The 12,146-nt window shown below is 40.5% G+C and overlaps 1 protein-coding gene across 1 annotated transcript in view; it reads left to right on the top strand.

The window, feature by feature from the left end:
- Nucleotides 1–10,957, top strand: part of xylt1 (xylosyltransferase I) — a 245,698-nt gene extending 234,741 nt beyond the window's left edge. Inside the window, exons 10-11 of the mRNA XM_060840935.1 lie at nucleotides 142–475; nucleotides 7,044–10,957. Of these exons, the coding sequence (XP_060696918.1) occupies nucleotides 142–475; nucleotides 7,044–7,366 (657 nt within the window). The 3' untranslated portion in view covers nucleotides 7,367–10,957. The remainder of the gene's footprint in view (nucleotides 1–141; nucleotides 476–7,043) is intronic.
- Nucleotides 10,958–12,146: the final 1,189 nt, after the last annotated feature.

Below are 12,146 nucleotides of genomic sequence, written 5' to 3'. Positions count from 1 at the left end.
CCTCCACAGCTCACTGTTCCTGAGCACTATGTTATCCGCAAACACTTTTTTATCTGTATGTTCTTTTATACCTGTTTATATTGGATCATTTCTGGGTAATCATTAATAGTTCATGTCTGCTTTTATGCATTTTACTTTCAGACTGGCACAGAATGGGATGCTAAGGAGAGAATTTTTCGAAACTATGGTGGCCTCATTGGGCCAATGGATGAGCCTATTGGCATGCAAAAGTGGGGCAAGGGCCCTAACGCCACAGTCACTGTCGTTTGGATCGATCCAATTAATGTCATTGCAGCTACGTATGATATTCAGATCGAGTCTGGTGCCGAGTTCACTCATTACAAACCTCCACTCAACCTCCCCCTGCGTCCAGGTCTCTGGACTGTCAAAATTCTGCACCGCTGGACACCAGTGGCTGAGACAAAATTTTTAGTGACTCCACTGACATTTTCAAACAGGCAGCCAATCGGAAAAGGTGAGACACATGCCGAATTGCATTTTGAGAGAATAGGGGGAGTGCATAGTGTTATAACACAACAGGTCCACTGCATGGTTTACATTCCACACAAGCCTCCTGCCACCTTATTACATCTAATAACAACTGCAAATATGTCTATCACTTTCTCCCTCATGTAGTTAGCCAGCTTTTCCGAAATAAAAGGTCGATGTTATTCACCTCAAATACTCCATGTAACGTAGCAAGTAGGTTGATCTTGATCAGAAAGGGAAGTGTTACCAAAGATGAGAAAGTGGTTAGAGTACAAACTACAGACTACCACCATGATACACATACACTCACACTCACTCACTCCCACAAACACACACTCCCTTACACACTCTGTCCCTCTAGTCTGTGATCTGCAGTATATGGAGTTATGGGCACTTGCAGTTTGAATCTCATCAGGAAGTGGTGTTAAGCTATTTGTCTGAGAATGTCATCGCAGCTAACTCAGACGTTGATACACACACATCTTCCAGCAGTGGTTTGGAGATGCCAGTGTTGGACTGGGTTGTACAAAGTTAAAAATCACACAACACCAGGTTATAGTCCAACAGGTTTAATTGGAAGCACTAGCTTTCCAAGCACTGCTCCTTCATCAGGTGGTTGTGAAGTGACCCCTTCCAGCAGGGGTCATCTCACAACCACATGGCTATGTATCTCCTCTCTAACCCAGAGGCACTAAGGATGGTGATAGCATTGCTGGTGATTTTCTGATCTGTAATGCAAAGTTATACTAAACTTTATGTGTCACCTCTAGTGATGCCCAGTTCTCAAATTGACATCTGTCTTAAACTACAAGATAAATTAAAATATCAGTTACTGTGTATCATTCCAAAGTGTTCCACACAGAAAAACAATTTCGTTATAACATACCTCAACAGTTTGAGAGGGATTTGGCATAATTAGATACAGCATTTAAACCTTAGCTCATAACAGATATCAAGGATTGGTGGGAACCACTTAAAAGTTTTGCTAACAAGCACTTTGTTTAACCTAACATACACATGGAACATGCAATAGTCAAGTTAACCATCAAAGAGCTAGCAATTAAATTCACTTCCTAAAATTATAGTCATTGGAGCTTGGGTTAACCAAAACGATCATTTCTTTAAAGTATTTTAGAATCTTAATCAGTGAACTATTTTCAAATAGTAAGATTATAAAATGCAAAAATACTCACCAGGTTTGGGAGTCTTCTGTGGGAGTCAGAAACTAAGTTTATTTTATTGAGGCATGAGAGATCTTGCCCATTTTGATTGAGAGACAGCGAGACCCCCATGCTACCTCCTTTCAGCAGATCTACTGAGGCAGGAGAAGATCAGGCACTGCTGAAACCTTTTCCTGGATTAGGATCCTCAGCACAAAAACCAGTCTTGTCTCTCCCACCTCCTCAGTCCCTCACCCCAGTGAAAGCTGTCAGCCAATCAGGACTGTTTACTCTTGCCAGCAGTAATGTCCCCCACACAGAAGAGGCTGTGGCTGCTGATGGAGGATAGTTTATTGGTGTCGCAGGGGGCCCACACTCTCTGGGGAAGTACGGTGGAGGCTTTTGCAGGATGGGACTGAGGTGGGAGGGTGGTGGGGTGGTCAGAACTAAGGGTTGTGGAGGTTGCTATCTTCATCCTCCAGCACCTGGCCTGCTCCTTTCTGATGTCTGGTCTCTCTAGTTTTCCCCACCTGCCCTCTGCAGCGACGTGCTCAGTAGCTTGTAACGGCCTGGCCTATTGGTCATCCACATGCAGCCAGGCTAACCTAGCAGTATTGGGAACAGCTCCTTCAGCAGGGTCATTACTCAGCCACTTGATTGGTGTTGGGTTGGGAATGTGGTAAATTTAGGTACAGCACCATCCCATCTAGCATCCTTCTCTTCCCAAGAGTAAGGAAAGGGGTAGTAAGTTGAGCGAGGATGTGAGGAGAAAGTTCCCACTCCCCAGGTTGGTGGCAATCTGTAACTCGCTATCCATAATGGTTGAAGAGAGAGAGAAAAACCGTCATCACATTTCATATTTAGATGGCACTTGTGATACCATAGCATACAAGGCTTGGGGCCAAATGCAGGAAAATAGGATTAGAATAGTTAATGTTGATTTTGACCAATCAGTCTCAATGGGCTGAAGGGCCTTTCTCTGTGCTGTAAATCTCGATGACCATCAGCCAGGCTCCTATAGACCTGAGAGCTGCTCTCTTTAGGGCAGCGTATTGTCCTAAATACTTTCCCAATCAAGGACTCGACTCTGTTGTGGTTTATGACCACATTTGCTCGTTGGATTCAAGATGAACTGGTCCAGGAGGAGGCAAGGTCAGGAACTTCCTTCTAACTTGGGCTTTTTCTAACACTGCTTATTAGCTTTTTAGGCTAAGTGCTACAATGCATGTAATCAGCAATATACCAGGATCTAATCTTACTGTTACATTACTGAATAACTATTTGATAAACTCTACCACCTAATGCTACCATATGCTTCTCTGCATGTGGGTCGAACATTCACATGGCTAGACTTAAGGACTCCACCTAGTTCTGTTTGTGTTCCCTTAATTCCACCCACACTGTGCTGTTATTGCCCAGTGAGAAGCAGCTGCCATCTCAAGGTTGCTCCATGGTCCTAAAGCCTGACTGCACCTCAACCACTATTACCTCTGACCTGTTTCCTTATGCATTATTAGGATTGTGGGAATCTAGAGGTCAGGATTTGTGACCACAATTATAGACAAAGTACAAAATACCAGCTAATGTGTGTCACACCATAATTTCTAAAAAAAGAAAATACCTACCAAACCTGACTTCTAACTACATTTTGATGAGGTGTGCACTCCACATAGTAAATGTAACCTGAAATACAGTCATTAATTTATGCAATTTTTAATGGGTCCAATTTGAAATATTAGAATATAAAGTGAACCATTTCTCTATGTAAATCACGAACAATCTGTATGAACAAGATCATTCTCAGTCTGATGCCCTGCTACACAAACTGCATTATGAATGTGTGTAATTCCTGCTGTTCTCAATATTAGATTAGATTACTTACAGTGTGGAAACAGGCCCTTCGGCCCAACAGGTCCACACCGACCCGCCGAAGCGCAACCCACCCATGCCCCTACATTTACCCCTTACCTAACACTACGGGCAATTTAGCACGGCCAATTCACCTGACCCGCACATCTTTGGACTGTGGGAGGAAACCGGAGCACCCGGAGGAAACCCACGCAGACACGGGGAGAACGTGCAAACTCCACACAGTCAGTCGCCTAAGTCGGGAATTGAACCCGGGTCTCAGGCGCTGTGAGGCAGCAGTGCTAACCACTGTGCCACCGTGCCGCCATATCCTGTGAAATGGCTGGGTATTTTTCAAAGTGATATCTGCAACAACCCATGTGCAATTTGTCTGCAGGAATAATAAATAGACTTGCCTGCCCTCAATGAGAGTTCCTGATATCTCCACCGAGATATTGCAGAGTACATTGTGATGGCCTTCCTTGACTATTGTGTAAGAGAGTGGCATTAAAGTAACAGCAGGGATATAAACACTCCTGACAAATAGCTGTTTTATAACCATTGTGCTGGACCCATTTGGAAAGAGCAGGTCTGGAAGCTGGTCATGGATGCCCACTTCATGTAAGTGGGGTATTCATGTCAGGACTATCGTTTGGTAATATGACCCTACTTAAGACTGACATCAATAAAATTATTGTGTTTATATATTAGAAAAACAAGGTGAAACAATAGTTCAGTGTAAGCGTTTTAGACTGAGCTGTCCATTTGATTGAATCTTTTTTGGTTTCTCAATCCGAGCAGATGAATCAGTGAGTAAAAACATCACAAGTGCTTTTCGCAAGTGCTATTTATAATCTGCCCTGCCGTCAGTGATTGGTAAAGGTTTCCACATTGATTCATTATCTGCTACACGGTTGTCAATTTGAACGAGAAGTATAACAGAGCCAATCTATTTGGCTCAGTCCTGCCAACATGCCCACTATCAAATGTGTTGTAGCTTTTCCAGCTAATCCAGGTGAAAGAACAAACGCGCAGCTTCCAGAGATTAAAGCAGCAGTGAGCAGGTCAGAAATTGTGCAGCAAATATTGGGTAATTTGAAGCTTTCTTTTCAGCTTAAAAGCCAAGATAAAGAATTAAAATGTATTAAACTGTATCCCTGAAATTCCACTTTCCCAATTAATAAAGAAATAATTTGACATGGGGATTGAAGGAATACTGATGAGAACTATAGTAACTAGAGCTAAGAATCTTGACTTTGGTTATGACCAGTGTGGATTAATTTTGCTCTCTGCTGTTCTTCGCTGATTAATCACAAATGCAGTTCAATTGAAGGGCATTCTTTTGTTCTTAAAAAAATTCTGCGTAATGTAATTTAAAGCAAGCTATAGTTTTCAGAAAAAGGTAAAAGAGAAGTATCAGGAAATTTCAGTTTTAAAAAGTTGCCTTTAATGGGTTTGAAATTCTCAATCTCATTTCGATTCTCTAGCTGTAAAGTTGCAATTGCTGGGACATGATGGCATCTATTTTCATCAGCTATCTTCTCACCACCACCTTACTGCATGTAGCACAGTGCTATATGTTGAACACAAACAAAAATGTGTATTACACAAGAGAAGGAAACTCCTAATAACTGAAAGATGGTTAAGTGTAATTCAGTTGTAAAACCATGCATCTAATGAGAAATTATATCCAAGACAGATAATCCATTAATAACCTCTTAAAGCTGTTAGTCAGACGGTGAACATGAACATCTTGGAGATTATTGGCTCTTGAAATTCAGCCAAACTTTCCTAATGATCTCATGAAGGGCTCTGGCCCGAAACGTCGAATTTCCTGTTCCTTGGATGCTGCCTAACCTGCTGTGCTTTAACCAGCAACACATTTTCAGCTCAGTAATGATCTCAGCTGTCAAAATAAACATTAAAGGAATCAACTGAACTTGCAAGAACAGATTATTTGATTTTTCTCTGAGTTACAGACAATGGGTCAGAAAGTGAAGAATTCCAAAAAACAGGTGACTGTTTTTTCTCGGTCCCCAATTTAAGGTAGGGCTCCCCCGTGGCTTCTAACTCCACTTGGGTGTCATCAACTATATGTCCCAGGAAAATTAGAAGGGACGGAGAGGGATTTGAAGTGTCCACCCCCACACTGGAGCTGGCTAGGATGGGAATGTCACATATGTGCGCCCTTATTCTATGCTGGCGAAATGACCAGAAATGAGGCTGGGAATTCCAGAGTCTGGACCACCCACCTGTTTGAAACAGTTTTAGACCCCGCCCAGCTCAATGCAAATCTGGGCTGATATGGGGAATATGGTGAAAGGTGAGCTGAGTACACAAATACCTTTACACACTATCACATTAGCAATAGGCTAACATTTACACACAGTAGAATTACTGTACAATCTAAAGTCCCAGGCTACAAGGATAAATTTCCATGTTTAATTTTATTTCCTGTAGAAGGTTTTCCAAGTGTAACAATTTACACAAACTCAACGACACAAATGGTGCACTCAGTTGAGAATTCAGGCTGTTTCATTATCTGGGATATTTACTTACTGAGGGGAAACCTTTAGCATCAGAGATATGATTGATGCCACCTTGGTTGTAATTGTTGTCCAGCTCCCTCTTTCCCCTCCTCTGAGACTTGATGAATTGGATAATGGAGTGCTTAATTTAAAAGAATATAATAGCACTGACAACAGAAAAGTGATACAGGTATTTCTTCTATAACGTGATAGTTGTGTTCCTGTGCAACCCTGTGCTCTGCAGCAATCGTGCAATACAAGTAACACTTAAAGTATTGGCGGTGTGACTGCCTTATAGCCAACACACACTTTAAAAGTTAGCCTTTTAGAACCCACGTTCCCTATTCACCCAATCAGATTGCAACTAATTTGTGTTAATGAGAGACACGTTATAGCAGTGTGTGCTACCTGTACAGTATGTGCCTAAAGTGAGTGAGATGTCAGGTTGATGAGGTCAGGGAGATAGAAAGAAAGACAGGCAATTTTTGACGTTGAGACCAGGGCAGTCCTGAGAGGTCACAGCTGAATGTTGAAGCTGGGTGAGTTGTATTGAATTTATACCATTCTGGCTACAACCAAATTCACTGACAACAAAATGAGCTTGGAATTTAACTGCATTTGCATTCATCATCAGTAACAAAATGGATAAAGTAAATGAAACGTGTAATTGTTGTTGGTTTCCATAGAAACTTGATGACATTTAACACAAACTTCAAATGTATAATCCCACAAACTGAATTTTAGTGTTTTATCCAGACAAATGAAATGTGACTACAGCTGAACTGAAGTGAATAGGTAAAAGATAGTCATTTGAGCCACATATCATTCACCTTATTATCATACAAATATAAAATCTAATTAAGCACACAAAGAAAGTGAACTAAAGGCTGGCAGATTTTAAATGTAAACATTGAGAAATGACATGCTATGTTCAAAAATAATCATTATTCAGCAATGCAAAGTACACTCGATATTCTGTTCACAAATGTTTCATTTAGCTTTCTTTCCTCTCTTCCAGGAGAAGCACTCAAGTTACATAGTGGCCCATCTAAGAATGCCTACATGGAGCAGAGTTTTCAAGGCCTGAGGAATACTTTGAATATACACTCTACTCCCAAGCAAGTGGAACAGGCAAAACATAATGCAGCACTCACTGGCTCACAGCTGGAGAGCTGGGTGGATCCCATGGTGACCAGTTTGTGGTCGGCTGTGGATATCTGTGCCAGTGGCCCCACCTCTTGCCCGATCATGCACACATGCAGCCAAACAACCTGGAGTTCAGAGAGTCCAGACCCCAAATCAGAATTGGGGCCAGTCAAAGCAAATGGGCGTTTGAGGTAGCACCTAATGCATTCCTGAACCATCATAAAAATACAAATTGCCAATTGGGTTTTCCTGTTAGTTCTTAGCAACAGTTCCCGGATGTCTTCATAGAATTGTGGCAAAGCTAGGGCAGTGTATCTAAACTGAAGATGTTGATACTGACAGAGGTAAACAGTGTTAGCTGTGCTGGTACTGTGAAAGAACAGATGTATTATCATGTACTACAGAAAGTCTAGAAGGAAACTTTAGCACTCTATTTATTTAAACATTTTAGTCAGTGACTAATGAGTAGGCGCTGCTTTTGCAGCTTTGGTATATATATATATATCCTATTACTAATCTGCCTTTATTAACAAAGGCCTGTGTCCAGACTTCCTACCGCCTTTAACTGTATCTGATCTAAAACCTGTAGAGGGTCTTAAAGCTTGTCAACAGGATTATTTAAATTAAAATCAAATAGTTACACCTAGTGTAAGAGAGAGAGTCAGTTCTCCCAAACGGGTTGTAACGCACTTTGTTGATCCAGTGCTTTCAGCACTGACTATTCTATTACAGATGATCAGAGCATTATACTGCAGCCAGGAATCACACCAGGATCAGAGAATGATGTCGTGGGACCATCAGTGTTAGCAACCTCAAAGCAAATTAGAGTTTATTCGAATTTTTCATGGCAATGATATAGCAACTCTTTTTAACCTATTTAGATCAAGCATTCCTTTTAAACTTATTTTTTTTAAATCTTGCATCTAATTTTGCAAAAAAAATCACATTGCACTTTCAAAGAGAAAGCTTTTTGAATATAGAACCAGAAACACATCCTTCTGTTCAACATGGCTAAAAATCAGATATCTTTGATTGAACATTCTTTACTGGAGCTAATTAAAAATTTGAATGTTTTTACTTCTTTTATATATGTTATTAGAGCATCTCAGAAGTGCTTCGTGTTGGCCCTTCCATGCAGTTTGCATTAATCGTCATCCTTTGATGTGATGTGTGGGCAGGGTTTGTTAACTTTATTGCAGGTGATAGGTCTTGTGAACAGTTAGTGTCATGCACACACATTTGATCTCAGCATGTGAAGCTACAGTCTGTAGCGTTTTTAGACTAACAGGCAGACCAGCAACCCTGCGTATTTACTTCATCACATCAAAATAATCTAAATCCCTGCTCCTATTAGTGTGAAAATCAGATGAAACCCACCTTTGTTTCAACTTGTGTTATAAAGGTCTATCAGTATTCCTGTTAATAATTTGTATTTGAGTAACTTATTGTTAAACATTAGATGGGTTCAGAGTTGCATTTCACAGTTAGCATTGCCTCACTCAAACTCCATTCCTACTTTGAGTTGAAATATTTCTCGGCTTGTTCTGTGTGAACTCAACAGTAACAATACTTGCTAAAACCCTTGGGTGGCTAACGATTTACAGTTATCCAAATCACAGGGTCCTTCTTGTTCACAGCAACTTGGCAACAAAAGGGGAAATGAAGAATTGCTGAACGGACATGGGAAATACTGTGAATATTGAGCAGATTAGTCAACAGATGGGAGGCAGTGACAGGGTCCCTATTGTGGACATTCCCATCACCCCATCACAGGGTTCCATTTCAAAAATCACTCTACTTCCCTCTCTACAAATTAGTTCATTTCAAGTGCACTTTGAACATTGTTTTAATCCAGATTTTCATCTCTGACCATGTTTTTAAACTATATAATCACATATTTACTGAAGTGAATAATTCACATGATCAAGCTCTGGGCATCAGTTTTCTATCCATTTCGATGTAACATTTAATTTATACAATTTAGTTGATCTGGTGCCCCCCACCCCCGTCATAAATTTGTGACAAAATCTAAAACAAACAGAACTTTGCTTCAAAAGGCTGGTGGGTTTAGTGGCAGGAACAGGAATGGAAAAGTGTGTGATCAGGATTTCTGCCCACACCAATCCTGCCTCAGCCACACTAGATTAGCAATGTTAATACTGTCTAGAATTTGTGCAACTTTGAACAAACTGATTTCAAAAATTAACTTCAGGTGATTTTCATTGTAATAATGTATCCATTTCCCAGTTGATGAATGATTTGTGTTTATCTCATAATTTCAGTCTGTTTAAATCAATGGTTGTAATAGGATGCAAACAGGTAACAGAAAAATCTCCATATTCCTGTTAGGCACGGGGACCACAAATCATTCCTAATTTGAGAAGGGGTGAAATTAGAAATACAACCGATCAGTTTAGAAGATTGAAGATAGGACATCATTAGGCTTTTTGTCTTCAGTCATTGAAAATGAAAAGCCTTTTATATAAAAAAAAGTGAAATACACTTTGGAGATCCTGCCTGTAAAGGAACGATTATTGGCCTGATGTTTTTTCTAGCATTTATGAATACACACTGAAGACTCCCCAAGGCTCCATCATCCCAGAACCAACCTTTAAAATGTACACAGCAGGTATCCTTTTCCAATTTGTGCAGCATTTCAAAATGTGCACGTTAAAAACCTCAGGTTGGCTGAGACCATTTCACAACTAAGCAACCTTTTTACACTTGGGAGGCAGTGGGGGGGATGTGAATCTCTGAAATTATTCAGCAGCTGTCCATTTTTAATTCTCTGCTGTTAATGCCATGTATTAATTATCATGAAGCTGTCAACTCAATGCCTTCTTCCTCCTGTGCTGAGGGGGAGCTGTCATGGGTGCTACCTCACGTGAATGAGAGCATATTTTACCCAACATCATTGCTACTGGAAATATCTTCAGAGCCTGTTTCACCTGAGCTGAATGTATGATCTATGCAAGCTGTTCCTTGTCATGAGAACACAACGCAATTGAAATTAAACTTGCCAAATAAACTGCAAGATACTGTACAGACGTCTCTGATAACAGAGAGAACATTCAGGTGCTGTTCACTGCACCAAATTTGTAAATTGTCACGTATTTTGTTCAACGGGCATTGTTAGTCACAGTTAGGTCAATTTTTGCCCAAAGACTGTACTGAAGAGTCTTTGCGTTATTAACGATACACTTGTTACATGTCAACAAATGCGTGGCTGTCAGATAGTCAGTGCTGGCTTATTCCTTTGCCTCCTGATAAATTATTGATTGTGCCCTCATTTTAAAATTCTAAAGACTACCTTATGCAATTAAAAAAATTATGGCTATTTTATTATAAATCCAAATAAGCATTTAAAAAGAAACTAAGAATTATTTTAAACTGGACATGTACTTACAGGAAAAGGACTAATTCCAACATGCAACTCCTTGCAAGGTGTAGATATTTGTTATTTATTTAAAGGAATAAAATATTTTGAAGTTTTAAAAGATGTTTAATTTGACAATTGGGTCAAAAGTTCTGAAAGCCAGTACGGTTTCCTGTATGTAGAATGTTTTATTCAGCAAATATTGCACTAGCTGTTTTGCACCCAATTGCCCTCCAATTAGCAGAGAGATAATGAAACACAGAAATTGTGCCTTAACTGCTTTCTGGTCTGAGGAAGTCTGCTTTTGTCTGACAAAGCAAGTTTTTGCAGGTTATCAACAGTTGTATTAAATGCTGTATCGTACCAAAAACTGCTGTTGTATATAGATGCCTACTGTCCTATTGTGGTTTTGATTGCAGAATTTTAAAATACAAAAAAAAACAAAGGTGTGTGTCTTGCCTTTTTGCAGCTTTATCATGAATGTCTCAACTTTGGCTTTCACTCTCCACACTCGAGGGACACAATATATCCTGTTCAATGACGAAGATCTCAGCTCATTCTTTATTCTTCTCTTCATGAAATAATTTTTCATCTTTGGAATTTAAAATGGGTATAACTTTGTGCACTGTCACTCCTATGGCAGGCCACTGAATAACAGGATTCCAGCTTCTTTCATACGACAGTGTTTCTCATCCTTTTCCTGATATTTGTGTTGCTTCTGTTTAAAGAAGACTTGCCTTTACATAGCACCTTACACAACCTCAGGACATCCCAAAGTGCTGTCATTAAAGTACTTTTTGACAGGGAATCACTGTTTTAATGTAATAACTGCTGAGGAATAGCTCTTGGTCTTATGGAGATTTAGAACATATAGAACATAGAACAATACAGCACAGAACAGGCCCTTCGGCCCACGATGTTGTGCCGAACATCTATCCTAGATTAAGCACCCATCCATGTACCTATCCAATTGCCGCTTAAAGGTCGCCAATGATTCTGACTCTACCACTCCCACAGGCAGCGCATTCCATGCCCCCACCACTCTCTGGGTAAAGAACCCACCCCTGACATCTCCCCTATACCTTCCACCATTCACCTTAAATTTATGTCCCCTTGTAACACTCTGTTGTACCCGGGGAAAAAGTTTCTGACTGTCTACTCTATCTATTCCTCTGATCATCTTATAAACCTCTATCAAGTCACCCCTCATCCTTCGCCGTTCCAGTGAGAAAAGGCCGAGAACTCTCAACCTGTCCTCGTACGACCTATTCTCCATTCCAGGCAACATCCTGGTAAATCTTCTCTGCACCCTCTCCAAAGCTTCCACATCTTTCCTAAAGTGAGGCGACCAGAACTGCACACAGTACTCCAAATGTGGCCTAACCAAAGTCCTGCAACATCACTTCACGACTCTTGAATTCAATCCCTCTGCTAATGAACGCTAAATTACCCCTCTCTTCTAGATGATTGGATCTTTTGTATCACCGTTGGGGGGATAGACAGACTGCACTTCTCAGTGTTACTGATGATCAGGCTGACCTCTCCCTGACAGATCATGTACTCCGATTTCCACATCATTCTCCTGGTGAAATGTGATCA

This window comes from Hemiscyllium ocellatum, chromosome 20 (genome assembly GCF_020745735.1).
Source record: "Hemiscyllium ocellatum isolate sHemOce1 chromosome 20, sHemOce1.pat.X.cur, whole genome shotgun sequence".
NCBI classification, from domain to species: domain Eukaryota; kingdom Metazoa; phylum Chordata; class Chondrichthyes; order Orectolobiformes; family Hemiscylliidae; genus Hemiscyllium; species Hemiscyllium ocellatum.
This window is presented reverse-complemented; position numbering and strand designations above follow the sequence as displayed.